General features: G+C 36.1%; 1 protein-coding gene across 2 annotated transcripts; it reads right to left on the bottom strand.

Moving 5' to 3' along the window:
• Positions 1-139: 139 nt before the first annotated feature.
• EIF3M (eukaryotic translation initiation factor 3 subunit M) lies at positions 140-19507 on the bottom strand. 2 transcript variants are annotated; one of them, XM_069469787.1, is made up of 11 exons: positions 19406-19507; positions 16729-16861; positions 15068-15206; positions 14668-14791; positions 14415-14509; positions 7537-7620; positions 6611-6710; positions 5910-5991; positions 1847-1990; positions 866-926; positions 148-394 (listed from the first exon to the last, which is right to left on the bottom strand). In XM_069469787.1, the coding sequence occupies exons 1-11, from the start codon at positions 19445-19447 to the stop codon at positions 274-276; spliced, it is 1125 nt and encodes a 374-aa protein (XP_069325888.1). In that variant the 5' UTR covers positions 19448-19507; the 3' UTR covers positions 148-273. The 2 variants fall into 2 exon arrangements, with proteins under 2 accessions (XP_069325889.1, XP_069325888.1); XM_069469788.1 differs by lacking the exons at positions 14668-14791; positions 15068-15206; positions 16729-16861 and having other exon boundaries at positions 140-394.
• Between the last annotated feature and the right edge of the window lie 2373 nt (positions 19508-21880).

Raw genomic sequence — 21880 nt, 5'->3', positions numbered from 1 at the left:
CATCTAATACTCTAAACTTTTGTCTTCCCTGCATATGTCTTTTCTTTATAGAGCTTGTTGCTCCTTCAGTATCCTTCCTTACAGAACAGAACTTATACAAGATAGACATTGTGACCTTTTGTAACTGTTACTTTGTATCCCCTGGAATTGGTGATTTTAGTTTAAATTTGAGACAATAAATGTCCAGACTAGTCAAAATTTTAATTTATAATGTTTTACTATGATTTAGGGTTTTTTTCCCCCCAAAAAGATCAAAATTGTATGCATAAAAATTCATGTATCAGAGAGACTCAAAAGGCTGTTTTTCACTTTGTTCAAGTTTTGTTTCCAGGCATTAAGTGTGTCATAGAGTTGTTGCCACTGCTGTTTTCCAAATGTCCGATGTGTGCTATGACTAAAAATTGAAAAATTAAAAACAAAATGTTAGTCAATCTTTTATCTACCCTCTGGTATTCTTTTATAATATCCTACACATTTAAATGTAGTTCAAAACAAGATTAAATATACATAAAAGACATAATTTAGAATTGTAAGTGAATTTAAGAATTAGAAGCTCATTTTTAAAAATTCTTTACCATATTGATCCTAAACCACCTATTCTCCTGAACAACTATATAAAGCAGATACAAAAGTCATTAGTATTCTAGCCAATGCTTAGCCATTAAATGAAATGTGCTGGAAAATAGGACTCTTTCATTAAATAAGCTAATCACATTCAGTCTGAACTTTAATAAAATTATGATAAATAGCAACTATTTAACTACAGTCAACTGATAAAGAACACCACCTTGGTTCTCTAAACATTTAAGTGAAATAATCAAACTAAATTGTTCTATAAAATGCTGCAAAGTATTAAATGTCTTACCTGACAACTACTTTTCTCTGGGTCTGATCAATTTTGCAGTAGACCATTTTAGTTCTTACCGCTGGAAAAAGAAGTTTTACATGGTATGTTATATGGACAATTTCCAAGAAAAACAGCTAAGGTATGAAACTGACCAACTAAGCCATAATAAAACTTTACACAGTTTTCTAGCATTATTTTACAAACTGACTGTTCGACTCTAATAAGCAAAGCAGTATGATGCAACCAAGAGGAAAGTCATACATTTGTCTTATCTTTATTAATATTACATACAGTTTTTACTAAGAATTCTAGGTGTTCTTATGCCTACTATTTCATATGAGGAAAAAACCTGATTTCCTAATAAGTTATTATTTCTTTATAGGACTGTTTGAGACTTGGATTAGGAAAAAAACCATGTCAATGGTACCGTACATTTTATTATCTTAAAATTATAAAGATATATAATAAATATATAATCCCAACTTTCAAACTTACAGCTCAGGAAAAAAAAAGTCCCTGATTAACAGTTAAATCACTTTATAATTGCTGGGGAAGAAGGTCTTGTTTCTAGACTATACATAAATTGCTAATGGTTAACATCTGCAGGTCATTTACTACGTGCCAGACACTGTGCTTTACCTGCATTCATTCACTTAATCCTCAATCACAAATGAACTCCTACATTCCTGTTTCACAGAGGAAGACCTGGTCTCAAACTCGGGTCTGATACTAAAATCTGTGCCCTTATAACCGCTATGGCATATTACCTAAAGGCCTTTGTTCTACATGATTTCAAGGGATAGAACAAACACCACAAACCACACAATTTAAATTTCCATTCAACTTTCACTCTACTATAGGTGTATCTGCTAATTAAACATAACACATTTGCTACAAAAGAATCTCTGTTAGCATAAGACTCAGTTTCATGATAAAAATATTAGTATGTTCACATAATAGAAATTCTAGAAATAAATGAAAATGTTCTATCTGCCTTACCATCAATAACAAATGCTTCAACATCATCAGCTCCAATCTGAAGTTCTTGCTGCATTGTATCAAAAGAAATTTCTTTATTTTCCACTGCCATTCCCATAAAAGTAAGTAGTCTCATTTTTGCCATATTCTGTTCATGCAATAGACCTAAATAACATAACAGTGAAGCCCGATGAGTATCCATACTAATCAGTCAAGACCTATACACTTATATCTCATGTTAAGTTATGGAAATTACTGTCTGAGCACTTATACAGGATAATTTTGACAAAACTTCTTATATTTACAAACCATAAACTGACCCCACAATGAAGTTACGAAGTATTTAAAACTACTTTTCTAAAACTGTATTTCTTTATTACTAGTGCCATAGGTGATAGGTTCAAAGTTAAGAATGGGCTATAAAATTATTTTTAGGCTCTAAAGTTTTGTATATTTTATATTGTTCATAGTTATACATTTTAGGAGACAAAAATCTACAAAGACATTTCATGAGAACATTTTCTATTTAGTGAATTACCTAAGCTTATTTTCACTAACAGCTTTTCATTTAAACACAAGCCTTATCTACTTAGTGGTTTTTCTGTGTCACTAGTGCTGGTAAACATGAGGTTTTAAAATATTTTCATAAACATTTTTAGTTATGAAAACATTCTATTTTGCTTCAGGTTACTTTGGATTTAATACTTAAAAATTAAAACTGACAAAGTATGTTTACCATTTAGCATTTATAGGCCAATATGGTTAGTACAAGATAAACTTAAATAGTACCAATAACTGTGATACTTGTTCTTTAGAAGGCAAAAGTAGAAAATTGTATAAATAATTCAAATTTTGCATAATAATTTCTGATGAATCATACTATTATAATTATTCAGATCACAATTTGTTAACCATAGAAGGAAACTTAATTATCTAGTCCTGATCCTTTCACTTTCAAAAACAAAACTGAGGAGCAAAGAGATTAAATGACTTACAGTCACAGTAGGCAGTGCTAGACCTAAAATGTAAGTTCAATTGTAAAATAAAGGACTATAAATGCAAATAAAATTTATAAATCCTAAATATCCAAATTATAACCTGGTCTAAACAGAAGCAGAATTAAAACACATTATCATATATACTTGTTTTGATACTAAATTATGAAAACAAGTTTTTAAAACTAACCTAGATTTATATGTTCCTTTTCTCTGAACTTTCAAATTACGTAAAATCCGCAAATAATCATGTGCCCTCTAATAATTCAGCGCTTCAAGTCTGTATTGTTAAAAAAGTTATCTAAGCACTCCATAAATAAATTTGAAGTTATTCATATATTAGTGGAAGACCAGGGAAGCCCATTAATATAGGGCATGATCATCTGTTAATTAGCTGTAATTACAATACAGGCTTCCTATTTGGCACAGATTCAACAAAAACATGATCATCATAACTCAAATGAATGAGGTACACAAGTAAGTATTGCTAACTGGGTTTAATGGAAATCTACAAGCATCAAAAAAATCAATTAGTGCACATTAACCCTAATTAACAAATGCAAATTAGATTCTGATTAACTTTCTGAAGCAAGAAGGTAGCAACTGGATAGCACCAGATTACATGTGGACATGTTAGGGCAATTCAGTTGACACAAGATAATGCTATTGTTGGCCCAAGTTGTCAGTGTTAATAAAAGAAAATGTTTTGACAAACCGATTGCCACCTGTGGAATCTAGACATTTGTAACCAGACTTTCAGCTGTAATAAATGTCTAGATATACATCTAAAACCAAAAATATATACATTTAATAAAATGCTTTTGGGAAAGGCATCTTACATAAACAAATTTCTAACAGAAGATCATTAATTTGCATAGATATTTAAGAAACAAAAGGCAAATGAGGGAATTTGATTTCTAGTTGGCACAATAAATTAGCAATGTTATGAATTTTTTTCTATCAGAGACCAAGTATTAAAGATTTTCTCAAAAATTCCTTAACATTCCCAGTTCTATGGACATATACAGTTCTCTTTCAATATGATAAAATGATAGAAACTCCTAAAATTTCTAAGATATGATTTAAAATACTCTTGAAATTAAAACTTATCAGAGGAATGAAGACTATTTCTAGAATGAATTACATAAAACCATTATCTATGTTACACATGGAAACTTAATGTCTAAAAAACACTTCAAATCAATGTTTAAAGTCATTTTAAAACAAAACCAAATTTAAAGCCTTTAGGACTCTTGTTCTGAAAAATCAAACTATTAAGTCAGTGAAGTATGAGTTAAAGACTTGCAGGAAGCTGTGCTTTGTTTCATAAAACTAGAATACTACCTTTAAAGAGGAAGTCACAGTGTGTTGTGCCATATTTCAATTTTAAAGTTATAAAAAATCTACTTTTATGGAAACATTTATTCATTACTAATATGTCAAAACCTTAATGCAGTAATAAAAAAATGTGCATCATTGAGCAATTTCTGCATTGTCACTGACCCCTGTCTTAAAATGCTGCAATATAGAAAACGCAATTTTAATGCATGCAATAGCTTATGAACCAGTGCTCCTTTGAAACAGTCAATTACACATCAATGGGGGAGTGTCAAAGTGTTAATTACTACTCCTTTTTCCTTGGTGCGTAAATAAAGAGGTTGCTGACATTAACATTCCATCACATAGCTTCATGCCACATTACAAATTAACTGGGACAGAATGTGGTTTTCTGGGTCTAGTGCACCTGGCAAAGCATTCTATACCAACACACTTGCATCTACTTTATCTTGGTGTATTTCAAATGGCTTATTATGTTCAGAGTAAGTCAATCTTCCCCAATTCCAGTGGCTGCACAAAATTTACAGGTGACAGGAATTAATGATTACAAAGTCAAGGACTAAGTAGAATCAAAGTAGATTATAATTATACTCTTCATCTATATCTCAAATAACCAGGAAGACTAAAAATTCAATTTTAATATGGAAAATATAATCAACATCCAATGTATTTTGACTTTCACCTAGTGGAAAACAAAGCACCTTAGTTTCATAGTTGACTTCACTGTCAAAAAACTGGTAGAGTTTTAGAACGTTTAAAACCTGTCCAAGTGCAGATTTTCTAAGTTTTCTTTTTGTAATTTTAGTATGTTAAAAACAAGCTCCAGAACATGTTAAAATGTAGAACATAAATGTTCAAATGAGGTTTGCTCAGTGAGGATTACTAAGATTCAATTTAGTAAACATTTACTGAACTCTGATGTGCTAGACAAGAAAAGTCAAAGATAAACTAAGACTTACTATGCTGTCTTGAACAAACTGTAATTAGGAAAGTCTCTACTATGGTATAAAATTACTACATCTCCATTCCTAATTCTATCTTTTAGATTTAATTAGCAATGCTATATACTTTTGTTAATGGGGGGTCGGGGAACTAAGCATAAAATACCATATTAGAAGGGGAAAAACTGTTCACAGTTTCGTAACTACAACTTTAAAAAGCACCGAAAATACAGATCACCACACACCTGAGGAACAAGGTCTTCTACAAAGAAATGACTTGAAACAATAACATTTAGCTTAATAAAGTGCTTTTAATCATCAAATTTTATAAGCTCTTAAAATAGGTACTTCCAAAAGTTACCATTATGATCAAAGTAATGGTGATCCTTTCAGTTGCTTTTCTTCTCCCTCCCCCCTCCCAAAAATTTAAAAACACATACATCAATGGAACTGTTTATTTCCATCTGAATCTCCTCCAAGCACCTGATTCCTGCTATAACTTTACCTCAAAGAATCATGATAAAGAAGAGCTGGAGGGAAAAAGGGCCCAAGTTATTTGTTTCATACTCCTACTTTCATTGCTTTCTGTCACAAATGCTACCTCTTACGCCTTCTCAGTTTCTGATTCCCAGCTGATTCTAAGTAATCTTTTAAACTGTCCACCTATGTTTGTGCTGTTCTGACATACTCCACTTGTAGGGTAATCTACAAATAAGGCCACAACCATTATCTGCTGGATCTCACAGTGCTTAATAGAGAGTAACATGTTCTCATCTCTCTACGCCTTAAAGAATAAACCCCCAAACTTACCAAGTGAATCAATGAAGTCTTTATTATTCTGATAAAACTTGACATATGATGCCAATTTAGCACTCACAAAAATGGTTAAAAGCTATAAGGTAAGAGAAAAAAAAAAGATACTATCAATACACAATCAAGATTTATACTCAAGATATTTTAAAGACACTGACTCCTAACAATAAAACTCTGATTTTTAGTGCAAAAATATCAATCTGATTCATCAAATTACCACTCAAACCATCTGCTTTCACATGGCTCACTTTAAAAATGAAATAATCGGTAAATACAGTGAGCTCTAAATTATTCACACTGAATGATGATGCTTAATGGCATAGTCCAAGTAGAAAATAATTCAAAATGTATTTATTCTTGCACTTGAAAAGTGTGTTCACATGTGTTTTTAGATACCAGATTTAGCTTCCTAATTGGAGCTAAAGACAGAAGTAATAAAAAGAAATTTGTATTATCTAAGTCCATAATGGCCATGCAAATGAGGAGATGAAGGAAAGGGAGGAAAAACAGGACTATGTTCAGTGGTTGGAGAAAAGCTAGTCCTGAAATATCAGTTCCTGAAATAAGAATAATAAATAGTTCCTATCGTTCTGGATCTCTCCAATAGTCGTTTTTATTAATACAAAGAAAAAGTATTGTTTTGGTTATGTAAGATTTAGGAAAAGAACATCCTTCACATTAAAGGATAAACTACTTACATCATGAATAAGCTCGCCTTCCAAAAACTTGACTGGTTTTAAAGTAAGAAGGTGGTCGAAAAGAAATGCATTTGGATCTTTCAATGCTCGTACAATACACCTTAAATTGGAAAACAAAAATGTAATCTCAAGAGTTTTGAAATCCTAGCTTTTCACTGACTTTTTGCAAATCACAAAATATATTCAATTCAGTAAAATATCCAAGAGTCCAATATATACAGCATTAAAAAGGCCACAGAATGCCATATGCCAGACACTAAGTGCTTTATATGCATTGTGTCTCAGTTATTCCTCACGACAACCTAAGAAACACACAGTATCATCATGCCCATTTTATCTATGATGAAACAGACTCAGAACAAGTAACTTGCCCAATAATAAGGACTAACTTGGCATGGAGTAAGAATTTGAATGTAGGCAGTCTGACCTCAAAGTCCAGGGTCTTTACTACTAACTCCCCTTTTTACCAACTCAGCATATATAGGTCCACATGAAGCAATAACCCAATAAACAAGTTTCATGATTCTCATTTCTCAGATTTAAAAAACTGATCCTGTTATTATTACTAGTTAGATCTAGGACTGTTTAGGGCCTTTATTCTCATTAGCAATGGGCTAATTTTTGGCAAGCCAACAACTTTCCATCTACATGCTTTAATATTAAGATAACTGATCCAAGACTAGGTTCTATTTCTTAGGTTGGGATCATCATCCCTAAACATCACGCAGTTATTTCACATGCAATCTATGGTTCTTCCGGTATCAACTCCTGAATTTTAGTACTACATTAGAATCACCAAGGAACACACAGTATCAAATGCCTTTGCACCACTGGTGATTGCAAGCATATTCGAGTCATATAATTTAGTACTGCAGCTAACCTCTCAGTAGCTGACAAGCCCTCATTAGAACAATATTTAACTTTACCTGTGGGCATCAACTCGAGCCTGGGAAGCATTGTCCTCCGTGTAACTTCCAAGCAATTCCACCATAACTTTTGAAGCAGCGTCACTAAAAAGAAGTTCTGCTTTAGGAATCTGAAGTATTGTTACTGCCATTCATTCATTTAAAAGCTTTTTTTTTTTTTTTTTTTGAGATAGGGTCCCGCTTTGTTGCCTAGGCATGAGCACTTGAGCACCCTGGGCTCAAGTGATCCTCCTGCCTTAGCCTTCCAAGTAGCTGGCCCTACAGGCGTGCACCACCATGACCAGCTAATTTTTCTATTTTTTGTAGGGACAGGTCTTGCTATGTTGCTCAGGCTGGTCTATAATTCCCGACCCCAAGCAATCCTCCCACCTCAGCCTCCCAAAGTGTTAGGATTATAGGTGCAAGCCACTGCACCCAGCCTAAAGGTATTTTTTAAGTGCCAGGTTCTACGCTGATGATATATGCAATGGTGACTAAAACAGACATGGTCCCTATCTATAGGAAAAGTCACGGAACTTTTCTTTTAGTAGAAAAGACAGACAGCTAAGGAAAAATAACGAATGAGTTTGTGCTATGAAGGCGGCAGTAAGTGGCGATGTAATAAAGTAACAAGGGCAGAACACTGAAAGAGGAGGCTACTTTCTATAGTGTGAGCAGGGGAAGTCTCTCTGAAGAGAAGATGGGATGAGACCTAAAGGATACAAAATATCCTTTTACATCCTTTTCTTGGCCATCAAAAGGCCTAGGGTGGAAGGTGGGTTAAGATACCTTTCCAGGCAGAGGGGAAGACCAAGTATAAAGGCCCTGGGTGGGGAAAAAAGTTTTGTGTGTCCCAGAAACTGTTTGGACAGCATACATCAAGTTGGACTAACACCAAGTATTTAAAAAACTCTACTTAAGATATCCTTCCAATTAAATTATCCTTAAAATTATACAGATCAATTTTCACCATAGAGAAAAGGGCAAAGTAATTAAATGCATTCAGTTTGTACTCTTAGAAATGTTTGTCTTCATCCTTCGTTATTTCCTTTAAAGTGATCAATCTTTAGCTCACAGAAAGTGTATAGAAAGCTTTGCTAACTAGAAAAAAGTTTATTTTTTCATTTTCTAGAAACACTTTTCCCCCACATTTGGATTCAACCTGGGTAAAATCAGTAGGAACCGTATCATTTAAAAAGCTAAATGGTATTCTCAAACTTCTTTCAAAATTAAGGTTTACTAATATATAATTATAGGCATGGCTAAATGGTAAGCAGCATCTTAAATATAGTGATATAAATGCCAGGCTTGGTGGCAGGTACCCATACTCCCAGCTACTTGGGAGACTGAGGTGGGAGGATTGCTTGAGCCCAGGAGTTCAAGTCCAGCCTGGGCAACACAGCGAGACCCTGTCTCTAAAAAAAATTAAATAAATAAAAACACTGTGATATAACTATGAAAATTCAGAGAAAAACTGTAAGAAAAACCATGTTTTACTCATTAATTATCTTGTTCCAAACTGCAAACAGATACATGTAATTTTCCAGTTTTAGCAGCCACAGTATACTTCAGTCTAGTACATATTATCAACTAAAGAAATTTTTCATTCACAAAGATCAGATAAAATATTTTTAAAATTTCAAAATATTAGGGGGAACAAATGTTATGTGGATACCTTGTATAATGCTTGAGTTGGGGCTTTAAGTGTACCCATCACCAGAACAGTGTTCATTCTATCCAATAGGTAAGTTTTTACCCTTCATCCAGATAAATTAATTCATTTAAAGTGAACAGCATAGCATGTGACATATAATAACAGCTCAGTTACTAGTGTTATCCTTTAAAATGCATGATACCATCTGCACTCATCAACCACCAATATAAATAAAATCATGAAGGGGGCACCTGTGAATGTTAAAACATACTTTCTTAAAAGGGTGATGCAAATCTCAGAATTCTACTATTTAAAAGTAGAAAAAAATATGTATTTTATGTGTACTAAAGAAGAAAACCAAATCTTAGAATTTAAATCAGCAGAGTAACAGAAATTTAGTGTTTAAATAATTGTTCCTCTTCCAGTTCCCTAAGGTGGGTAACATTTAACCACTCAGTGCCCATTATGTGCTAAAGACCTTCTTGGGAATATAAGACCCAGGTCATAGGCTGAAATCTTGAGTGATCCCAGCATTTAAAGGAGCAAAGAAAGAGTAATTTACAAAAGTATCTGAGAATGAACAGCCTAAGAGGTTGGAGAAAAACAAGGAGAGTAGTGTCACCCAAGTCAAGAGAAGAATTTCTATGAGGGAAGAGGTACCATGGTCACACACTGCTGAGGTCAAGATGAGGCTCCTTGCCTTCATTAAGCCTACAACCTCGCTTTTCACAAAGGGCATTAAATGCTAGGATAGAAGTAGAAGGTGCTGTAAAAAGGAGGCACCTACCCTAAATATGAGGGGGGTGTTTGAGGCAGAGATGAGAAGTTGAGTATAGTAGACCATTTAGACGAGGGTAAGCAAACTTTCTATAAAGGGCCAGAGAGTAAATAATTTCGGCTTTGCTGTCTATATGGTCTCTGTGCAACTACTCAATTCTTGGCAAAAGCAACTGTCGACAATATATAAATGAATAGGCATGGATGTGTACCAATAAAATTTTATGGGCACTGAAATTTGAATTTCATATAATGTCCACATGTCATGAAATATTATTGTCTTTGTCAACCATTTAAAAATGCAAAAATCATTCTTAGCTTGTGCACCATACAGAAACAGGTACCAGCCCCTGGTCCAGACTAGAAAAGAACATGGTTTTTATACCTGACACAGGTTCACTATGTCTAGGGTGTGATAAGCAAGAGGAAGGGTGTGGCATGTGTATGTGTAAGAGATAAAGACAGAAACTGAGAGAGGGAATATTTATATGAACCAAAGTTTTTGTATTGTGTCACCGCACCATCCAAAAATGGCAAGATGTTCTTCACATTTACAGCAAGTCAGAACTCATGTTAGAAAGGCCTTGTATGCCATACTAAGAATTTTATACTATATCCTAAAGGAAATGAAAACTGAAAGAATAATATGCTTAAATATGTTTCACAAAAACTATGGTTGCACAGTGCAGAATACAGAGAAGACCACTTCTAAGACTGCTGCGACAACCCAGAGAATTGACAATGACGGCCTGCAGAGATGCAATCACTGACGAGGGAGAAAAAAAACAGACTTGGTGAATAAATAAAAGAGAGAAAGGAGAGAAAGGAATCAAGGATGTCATGGAGATGTCTCCCTTAGGCAACAGTCATGCCATTTACTGATAAGGAATATAGAGACTTAACTTAGAGGGAGACAATGATACATTCCTTTTAGTCACATTGAATTAAGGCACTTGTGGGCCACAGCCAAGTAGAAAAGGTAGAAAGTGGTTGGGTATAAAGAGCTGAAGCTCAGAAGAGAAGCCTGAGTTACAGTCATGGATTTTCATTCCATATGTAAGAGAAGCCATGGGAACAGACGAGATGACCTAGGGAGAGAGTAGAGTGAGGGGAAAAAAGGTCCAAGGCCAAAATCTTGAGCAATATCAGCATTTAAAGAAGCAAAGACAGTAATTTACAAAGGTGTCTGAGAATGAACGGCCAAAGAGGTGGTGTCACCCAAGTGAAGAGAAGAGTTTCTATGAGGGAAGAGGTACCACAGCCACACTCTGCTGAGAGATTAAGAGAAGAATGTCCACTGGACTGCATCTGTTCTTAAAAATGAAGGAAGCAAAACTCAAATACAAGAAATTAACTTTCCCCATCAGAAAATCAGGAGAAATTCACAGCTCTTACACTTGCAGTGCTTTAAAATATTTTAATCTGAATGCCTTGGGAAAGGCGTGCACTCTCCAGTTCAAAGTACCATTTCCTATTATCTCTCACATCTCTGTTTCTTGTAGCCACTGCTTTTGCCAAATGTTTTTTTTCCCTATAAATATTCATTCAACAAATATATACTGAGTGCCTACCAGTGTTACTGTTCTAGTAATGAAAGAAGCAAAGTCTCTGCCCTCATGAAACTTACTTTCCAGTAGGGACAGACACTAAACTTTAAATATACAGTATGGCTATTAATAATAAGTGCAAAAGAGAAATAACAACACAGGGATGGGGGAAAAGCAATGAGGGGGTGGGAGTACCACCACCTATACAGGGGCCCAGGGAAGGCACTGCTGATGAGGTAATAATGGGCAGACTTAAGAAGGGCGGGAGCCACGTGGATACCTGAGAGAAGAGTGCTCTACAACAGTGCTTTGCCTTTTCACTCTGAAAGAAGCCACAGGAGGGTTCCGAGTGGAAGGGATACATAATCTGATCTTCCACATTAAAGGGAACAGACTGTAGTGGGGACAAGGACCAAAACACGGTCTGGGTAAGAGGCTACTTCAAGAATCAAAGTAAGAAATGATGGTGGCTTAGACCATCTGCTAGCAATAGAGGTAGTGAGAACTTGGCCAGTTTATATTTATTTAGAGCTGACAGGTAAATTAGATTTGGGATATAAGACAAAGAAGTCAAGCGTGAATCCCAGGTTTTGGTCTTGAGCACCAGGAAGAATAGAAATGGCATTTCCCTAAGTTGGAGAAAATAGAAGAGGTTTAGAAGGAAACATCAATGGCTCACTTTTGCAGATGTCCAGTGTGAGATGCCTTTTTGAACATCAGAACGGAAACATTAAATAGGAATAGACATCTGGAGTTCAGGGAAGAAATACAAGAGGTAAAAATTTAAAAATAATCAACCTATAGATGGTGTTTAAAGGCATGAGACTGAACGAGATCACTTGAGGCAGCAATGGCTCTCCACCGGGTACCTGGGGAGCAACTGAAAGTATATGGGAGTTGCTGTGCTGACTGGGAAGCACGACCAGCACTGACTAGCATCACGGCAGTGAGGGTAGGGATGCTAAGCGTCTTGTAGTGGACTTAACAATCTAGCAATACAAACAAACAACCATCCCCTCCAAAAATGCATTTGGCCCCCAGCGACCTCCACAATGACAGCAAAAAAAAAAAAAAAAACCAAACAAACCCCAAAAACAACAGGAAATAAATGTAATAGAGAAAAAAAAGTTCCAGGACTGAATTACTCCAATGTTTAGAGTTAGGAAAGATGAGGAGGAACCTACAAATGCGGAGTTGCGAATGAGATAAAAGAATCAGAGAAAGAGAAAGGACCCCCAAAAGCCAACTGAAGAAAATGTTTCGAGAAGGGAAAAAAGTGATCATCTGTGACAAATGCTGCAAATAATTTCTAATATGTTAACATCAGGACCTATCTAGTAGAGAACAATGGGTACTCGTGTCCTATCTCGATTTCTCTGAGACTTAGCTTTGGAATCCTTTAGAACATTACTTGAGTTACTTCCCTTCTACACCTCACAGACTGAGGACCTACTAACAGCAGTTAAGAGAAATCATCCAGTGAGTAGTTATCATCTCTGATAAGCATGAGACATTCACAGGGAAATCACAGCACCTGTCATTTAAAACTACTGTGCCAGAAAATCAACTAAGTTCTTAAAGGTGAGCTTAAAAAACTGAAAAGGATAGGGAAAGGAATAATAATATCCAATACTTACTGTTTTTCCAATGACACCATCGTTTTGAGAACTTTTTATGTACATTATCTTGATTTAGCTGACAATCTTGAGGTAAGTACTATCATCATTTCCACTTTGAAGTTGGACACTGAGGTCCACATATGTTAAGTAATTTATTCAGGGTCACACAACAAGTGGTAAACCTAAGATCTGAATCCCCGCAGTCTGACCCCACATCTTGCACAGTGAAAGTCTGGATTAAAATGTGGATTCTTTCTCCCACAGTTTTTACGTCTCCAACAGTTTTATGTCACTTGAAATGGTCTTTGTTATAAGATATTTACTCTTAACACTTTACTGACAACTGGCTAGAATGCTGTCACAAGTATGCCAGCATGTAACAGACAGTGTCCACTCTCAGGAAGAAATAAGCTATAAAGGCAAGATCCCCTGCTATCTTCTTTTAAGACATAACGTTCCAACTTTCACAACAAAAATACAAACATTTCCTCTTGTATTTTAATTTAAATGGTCTGTAAAAAACTTATACTACTTCATCTAACATAACAGAAATATACTAATCTTGCTGATCCTAATGCATTAAACACCCCAGCAGTAAAAGTCAGTATAAAATTTATACAAGAAAATGAAACTGAAGACTTACTTTTTCTGAAAATGTTTAACCACTATGTGAAAAGAGAAATTGAAAAGCCAGTGCAAAAAGTCAGAAGCATCCTTTATCACACAAAACAGGACTAATTCCATAAACTGTACCAAATTTATCATCTGGCAGGCATCCTAAAACTGGGTATATGGAAGAGTATTTTGGGTATAAAGTTTTTTGGGTTAAATACAAGACTTAGAAACCCAAGATCTTGCAGAAGCCCAATAGGTACTCATTTGATACAGTCTACTGCAAAATTTCATCTCAGAGGCCTTGTGTATAGAGGAGACTGACTGTGGTAACTTTTGATTGATAGATCCTCACCACCATTAAATAAAATTGGTAGCACTACCCTGTACTGAGACATCAAAGCACTATTAAATAACTTAGTCCAATGTTATAAATAGCTTTGGGATTAGTAATCATACCATTTTTGGAACAAAAGTAAGTTTTTCTTTTTAAAAAGTTTAAAGATGGGGGAAAACTACTTTCATCTTTATAGTTATCTTTAATTCAGTAGGCAAATTTTATAGAAACGGATTTATAGAAACTCTGTGGAGAACAAAGTAGAGCAAATTACTGGCCCTACTTGTCTTTAAAACATCTCCACCTACTTACTGCCTGCTAAGTTGTAAGTTAGTTCATTACTTCTGAATTACCTTTTCTTGCAGTCCACAAGTGCCTCATAAAGTAGTCTTAAAAGGGTGTGTTTTTTTTCCGTGGTGAGATTCCAGTCAGAAATCCATTTTCTAACCTACAATGAGATTATCAAAAGGAGAAAATTTAGTAACACCGCTAAATATATTTTCACAATTTAAAAGACAACATTTAGAATACACACATCTGCTAGTTATTTTAGCTACAGAAGTACATTTCTGATAAACAGAACAAGTATTCCACATAGTAACTCACTTGATCCAGCTCAGTTGGAATGTACTGGATGGCCCCACAAGATGCTGCCACCTTAATGAGGCTGCAATACACTGTGTATCTGACAGGAGTATTCTTATCCATCCCGTGGAAAAGGTTGCTCAGCCTGGTTAACAAATAAAACAACACTTGAGATTAGCAGCCACGGCATTAAGTTCAGGTTATCTGTGCTCACAACAAACGTGTGGCAGGTACTACTAATAACTTCATATTACAAAGGAGGGAACTGGGGTACAGAAGGTTAAGTGACTTGTCCAAGGTCACAGCTAATAAGAGCCACAGCTGGCCGTCAAGTTCCAGAATTCCTGCTTTGAACCATTAAAAGTTAGTGACACGACAATAGCCCCTTAAAATACCAACACCTTTTCAGTTCTTAACTTACAACTGCAGTCTCAGAGATGGACGTTCACCTTCGCGAAATTTGACCAGCTTTTCACACAGGCTTTCAATCAAAGCTTCTTGCTTGTCTGGTTCCAGGATCAAGAGGAGGGAAACCACACTGTTCATCACACTTTCAACATCTACACAAGTATTGATAACACAATCAATAATGACAGTACAATATTCAATGTGTCTACTTAAATATGTATTTCCAGTGTTTCAATAGAACGAAGACCATCAGACATAAGATACTTTAAAAAGATGTAATTCGGCTACTGTAAAACAGTTTTAGAGGACTGATATTTTTCCTTCCATGGAGAGCAACAAAAATATAGCGTACATGAACTCAAACTAAACTAGCTCTGCTGCATAGCTAAACATTCAGAGAGCAACTTGTATGACATATTTTATTAAAGAGGAAGGAAACTGGTATCTAAGATTTGGTTTCTAACTAGTAAAATAGAGACTGATTTATATGTTTATGTACACCATACACATGCACACTTTCTATTTTTACTGTCATGATATTCAATCATGTGGCAGATACTGGCAAGGTTTTAGGCTAGAATGCTTTCTCAGTTAAGGAAAACATTATATTTACATATAGAAAATTATTAAGAAATTAAAGCTGTTAATTTTCTGGCTGGGTTACTCATTTTCAAGTATTGTAAGTATTAACCATATCCTAAGTTTAATCTCTAATTTTTTTTTAGTATATTCTTACCAAAGCAAATACTCAAGTTTAAGCTCTAAACCTTAACTAGAGATCAGGACTCATAATTTTTGAAATTTCCCATTTTATCTTAATAAGTAGGAAATAAACCTAATAATAAAATGGCTTTTAGATTACTTGGAATTATATACCATTTGATATTAATCTAAACCTTACGAACAGGAAAGAGCTTTCTTTCCCCCTTCAGTTCATTCTGAAACTATCAGCATTTAATGTGTGTAATAATAATATCCAAGAAATAAATATACCTGGTGTTAAAAAGATGTTTTCTCAAAACAGGCTCACTTAATAGGTAAAATAGATTAGATAAACTGAAAGCATGTTCAAAGATAAGATAAAAAACAACAGTGCCTAGACTATAGTTAACAATATATTGTACAGTTCAAATAGCTAGAAGAGAACTGGAAGGTTAGGTTTCAACTCAAATGTTTGAGGTGATGGATATCTAATTACTCTGATTTGATCATTACACATTGCATGCATGTATCAAAATATCACATGTACCCCCAAAACACGTACAACCACTATGTACCAATTTTTTAAAAAGTCCTAAGATCTGACATTCAAAACATAAAAATATTTGTTGGGTCTGTGGGTTTCACATCCACAGATTCAACCAAGCTTGGATGGAAAATATCTGGGAGGGGAAGATAAAAAAATATTATAACAATAAAAAAATACAGCATAACAACTATTTCTATAGCATTACACTGTATTAGGTATCATAAGTAATTGAGAGATTTAAAGTATATAGGAAGATGGGCATAGATTATATGCGAAACCACAGGTTTTAAGTATCCACTGGGGGTCCTGGAACCGATTCCCCCTCCACCCAACCTTGGATACCAAAGGACAACTTTGTAATTCACAAGAAAATTTTAAAGGTAGATTCTTATTATTGGTACGAAATATTAGAAAATATTAAAAACCTTTATCATCTTCCTTCAGACATACATCACACGCTTCAATAATTTGAGCTAAATCTACATGAAGTCCGCCTTCTGCATTCTCTTCTGAGATCTCAGCTCCTTTAGATTTCAAATAAGCACGAAGCTCAGCAGCCTGTTGAATGAAATATGGTTACTATTTATTTAGAAAACTGACCATGAATGACAAAACACAAAATCTCAACCCATTCTGTTCTATTTCTCAAAAAACAGAATGCAGACACTGTACTCAACAACTATGTTAAAGAACTCCTCCCTCACCCCATCTTCATGACAACTGCACAGGAGCCAAAGGTTTTTCTCCACAAGGCCCAGGGGCTCCTTAAGACACACTACTGCATACGTAGATCACCTTCAGAATTTCTCTCATGCCATCTGTACCCTGCTAGACTTCCAGTATATAGCAAAAACCTTTCTAATATAACTCAAAAGATTTCTATGGGTTGGGGGGCAAAGGGAGCTGTTGGGGAGAAGAAATCAATCTGACTTGGTAAATTTAACTTTTTTGAAAGATTGAAAATTTTTTTGCTCTCAAATGTATATATGAACACAATTACTAGAAAAGTTAGACATTACCTTGGCAAAAGGGTAATCATTTGTTAATTAAGTATTTGAGAACCTACTTGAGACAAGCATTTTGGGAGATACAAAGATATAAAGATAATGTCTGTGAATGTTGCTTTAGAATAAAATATTTATATCAAATTGATCTACTATATAACTAATCTCTTAAAATGCAAAGTGAATATCTGGGTCAAAAAGCACCTTTGGTCCTACAAAGACACAACTACATACCACGTTCACTCATTTGGCATTTCCTATCCTATTGCCTACATATAATATTTAATAATTTTCTTTTGGCAACTTGTTACTATGGCAGCCAAACAAATGCAGATGGTTTTAAAGATAATAAAATGAAGTGAAACAGGCAGACGAAAAAATACCACTAGTAAATGCACAGGTATCACATTTTCTAGACCAAACCAAAAAAATCTTGGTGGAGGCCATTAGATTTTTAAACCCCAAAATATGTTTAGTTACCTCAGAAAAGTATGTTAAACCTATAGCTCTGATGGTACTATCCTTTCAGATAACAAGAACACAGTAACTTCATACAGGAGTTGGTATTACAAGCAAGATTTCAAAAAAAAAAAAAAAACCAACCCCACTGTCACCATGTCAGGGAGAACAAAAATAACACTGGAAAGCATGCTTCTCTATGAAGGAAGCATAAAACATGGTTCAATCAAGAAAAACGGCACTGGTCCACTTTCTGCTTTCCAGATACAAAGCAAACTTTTTCTAATAACTATTCAGTTAACAGTTTATTGTTTTTATGTCATCCTCACTGGCCACAGGTGGTTGTGAAGCAGTATAAGCAAAGGAAAACAAAACAAAACAAAAAAAGATTAAAAAACCCATTTTAATCCTAACCAAGCTGAGAATGTAACCAAAGTTAAACTCCCGAAGCAATCACGTATGTCCCTGTGAAAGGACTGCCTAGTATGAAACTGATAAATCTGAAGAACAGAAGCATAAACTAAGAAATGACACTTTAAAATGTAGTAAATGACATATTTCTCTATCCACAAGTACATTAAAAAAAAAAAAAAAACCAACACTTTTTCAGTAACCTAATAACCAACTGCTGGTAACATGCTTCCATTCCTATTCAGGTTTTTTTTTTTTTTTTTGGTCTTTTATACCTTCCTTTCTATCTCTGCTTAACTCCCTCCCTATCCTTGAAATTTTTACTCTTTTTTTCATTTTCCCTAACTTGCTTTTCAGGGCTGCAGGACTGCATTTCTACCAAGGGGGGAAAAAAAACGCTTCTGCAATTCTAGAATTTACCTTAGACTTGTAAAGACATGGAAACCAAAATGTCCATGTTAGTGGAGTAGCAGAAATAAACAAAATGACAAACTTAGGACTTCACAGAATAGTTTTCAGCTATACAAAATTAAAGAATATCATTTCATGTTTACTTTAACCCCAACCAATTAAACTTTTGTTATGGGGAAAATTAGAAACATCTGCCTTGCGTACCAAAGAGCAAACCCCAAACGGGAAATTTAAAACTATCAGAAGGATCCACCAGGTGTACGCTTTAAAGTATATGAGGGTGGAATTGACCTTTTCGGGATACAGAACAACTCTTGCATTAGTACTTGCACAAGTGGTACTAGAAAGCACAGGTCTACGTATAAAATACGGGTCACCTTCGCCTTTGTGCACAATAATAAAACCATTTTGATCTTTAGTACAGTATTATTTTTCCCTAGACTGCTTATGCCGACTACAGATTCGCCTCCTCCCACTCCGGAAGCCGCTGCATTTGGGGGACGGAAGCAGACACCATTCCTAATTAGTCAAAAAGTACTATATCGTAAGTGACTTCAGACTGGGAGAGTCCCGCGCCAACCAGGAAGCTGGCCGTGGAGTGTCGGGATCCACGCTGGGACCGCCGGCAGGCTTGCTGGTGCGAACCGAGGACAGGAATGCGCGCCCGTGCCTCGTGGGAGACAGCTGTGGGTCTCTGCCCCGGAGCCAGCTCCGCGAGGCGGCGTCCCGCCCGCCCGGCCCAGGTTCGGCAGACGTCCCTCATGCCCCTGAGGCATCCCCAGCCCACCCTGGCGGCACCCGCAGCCCGGGAGCACACCTGGTCTTCCTCACTGATGTCGATGAAGGCCGGGACGCTCATGCTGAAGGCCCAGGAACCGCGGACACTCCACTCGTAAACCACGCCGACCGGAAAAGGGAGCGGGGCGGCGGTCTGGTTGCACACAATCACTTCCGGGTCACTCCGCGCAGGTCCTGGCGGGCCGGGGTTGCTGGGACGGGCGGGGCCAGGAGAGCCAATCATACCGCGCGCTCTCTCCGCGGCTGGGGGCGTGGCGGGCGTGGCGGGCGCGGCTGGGTGGGACTCGTGAGCAGAACTTGCTGCGCCTGGTTCTAGTGAAGTTTCTCGCGGCCTCTGGCTTCCTGGACCGTGTAGCTTATTGTCCTTCGCGTTACCACCGCGCCCGCCCCTCCCTAAGTCCTCTTTCTCCCTGAAATTTTAGGCTTGTTCAGTCGTGCCATGTGCTGGTGGGTTTGTGTAGGAACCGGAACTCTCATAAACTGCTACTGGGAATGTGAAATGATACAATCACTTTGCAGAAGAGTGGCAGTTTATTAAAAAGTTCAACATATACCCGTCATATGATCCAACTATTCTACTAATTATTTACCCTCCCAAATGAAAGTGTATGTCCATACAAAGATTTGTACTCGAAATTCATTGCAGCTTTTAAAAATTATAGCTTTATTGGGATAAAATAACATCGTAAAATTTACCCTTTTAAAGTATACAATTCAGTAGGTTTTAGTACTTTGGCAGTTGGGCAACCATTACCACTATCTAATTTTAGAACATTTTCATCACTCCAAAAAGAATCCCTGTACCCATTAGCAACACTCCCCCAACTTCTCCCTCCCCCAACACGCCCCACCTCCCCACTAACCCCTGGCAACCACTGCTCTACTTACTGTTCTATGAATTTGCTGTTCCTGGACATTTCATATAAATAGAATCATAAAATATATGGCCTTCTATGCCTGGCTTCTTTTACTTAGCGTGTTTCCAAGGCTCATGTATGTTGTAGCATGTATCAGTCCTTTATTCCTTTTATTGCTTAATACTGCATTGTAATGGATAAACCACATTTTGTTTATCCATTCATCAATTGGTGGACATTTTGATTGTTTCCATTTTGGCTATAATGAATAATGTTTCTCTGAACACTGCTACACAACATTTTGTGTGGGCATATGTTTATATTTCTCTTGGGTATATAACTAGGAGTGGAATTGCTAAGTTGTAAGGTAACTTTTATATTTAGCTTTTTGAGGAGCTATTTTCCAAAGGCAACAGCTTTATTTTTAATAGCCAAAAACAGGAAACAACCCAAATGTTCATCAACAGGTGGATGGAATAGATAAAAAAAATTGTTATATATCTGTGTATTGGACTACTACTCTGCAATAAACAAGGGTGAATTATTGATACATGCAACAACATGAATGAATCTCAAAATAATTTTCCCGTGTTAAAGCCAGACATATACTGTATGATTGCATTTATATAAAACTCTAGAAAATACAAACCAATCTATCAGTTATTCATTACAGTGGCAGCATCATAGATTGTCATTGTTGCCTGGGGGAGGGGGACTGGGCAAGGAGAAGGGAGAGATGTATTGCAAAGGGGCATGAGGAAACTTTTGGGGGTTATGGATATGTTTCTTATTTTGGATGTGGTGAATGTGTCATGTTCATATCCATATATAACTGGGCACGGTGGCTTGTGCCAGTAATCCTAGCACTTTGGGAAGCCAAAGCGGGAGGGCCTCTTGAGGCCAGGAGTACAAGACCAGCTTGAGCATGAGCGAGACCCCATCTCTATAAAAAATCCTGTCACTTTTTAACAAGTGCCTATTAAAAGAAGGCAGAGTAAGTTTTTGTTGTATTAGTGAATGATACCCTAAAAAGTTAACTCAGTAAATTGATTTGCAACAAATCTCTGATAATTGTTTTAAATTTTAATTTTAAATGAAAAAACTTTAATTTTGAATGAATATGATTACAACATTCTAGAAAGACATAGAAAAGAACTTTTTAAAGTGTGGCAAAGACTGTCAACCTGATATCCACCCTATTATGCCTTCGTAGTAAAATCGTAGTTGTAGATGTAGCATTGTACCCTTCTATGAAACTAAATTTATCAACCTTATTACAGCTAGATGTAGCCAATGAGATGCATATGAAAATTTTGAGAGAGTCTCCTGGGAAAGCTCTTTCTGGGAGCCAGTTCAGCTTGGAAGCTGACTCTTTTTCCCTTTCCCTTTCTTCCTTGTTGCTGCCTAAAATATGGACTTGATGGTGGGTGCTGCAGCAACCAAATCAAAGACATGGCCTTGAGGGTGGAAGCCATGATGGTGGAGAGGAAAGAAGCCATATCTCCATGGCGTCAGGAGGGTGTGGTGCCAGCCTATAACTGCCTACCTCTGAACTTGTTATACATAAAACACAAGGAAACCTCCATCTTGTTTAATGCACTATTGTGTTGATTTTCTCTTATATACAGATGAACCTA

This window comes from Eulemur rufifrons, chromosome 6 (assembly GCF_041146395.1).
Source record: "Eulemur rufifrons isolate Redbay chromosome 6, OSU_ERuf_1, whole genome shotgun sequence".
In the NCBI taxonomy this organism is placed as follows: domain Eukaryota; kingdom Metazoa; phylum Chordata; class Mammalia; order Primates; family Lemuridae; genus Eulemur; species Eulemur rufifrons.
The sequence above is the reverse complement of the archived record's forward strand: the minus strand, read 5'-3'. Positions and strand labels throughout refer to the sequence as shown.

What these genes read in the sequence shown, in the direction of transcription:
- EIF3M (XM_069469787.1), bottom strand. Translation starts at nt 19,447, where the DNA reads ATGAGCGTCCCGGCCTTCATCGACATCAGTGAGGAAGACCAG. An exon ending in CCATCTCTGAGACTGCAGTT is followed by an intron (nt 14,792 to 15,067) that starts GTAAGTTAAGAA and finishes TTTGTTAACCAG; the next exon opens with GCTGAGCAACCTTTTCCACG. An exon ending in AAGGCGAGCTTATTCATGAT is followed by an intron (nt 5,992 to 6,610) that starts GTAAGTAGTTTA and finishes CTTACCTTATAG; the next exon opens with CTTTTAACCATTTTTGTGAG.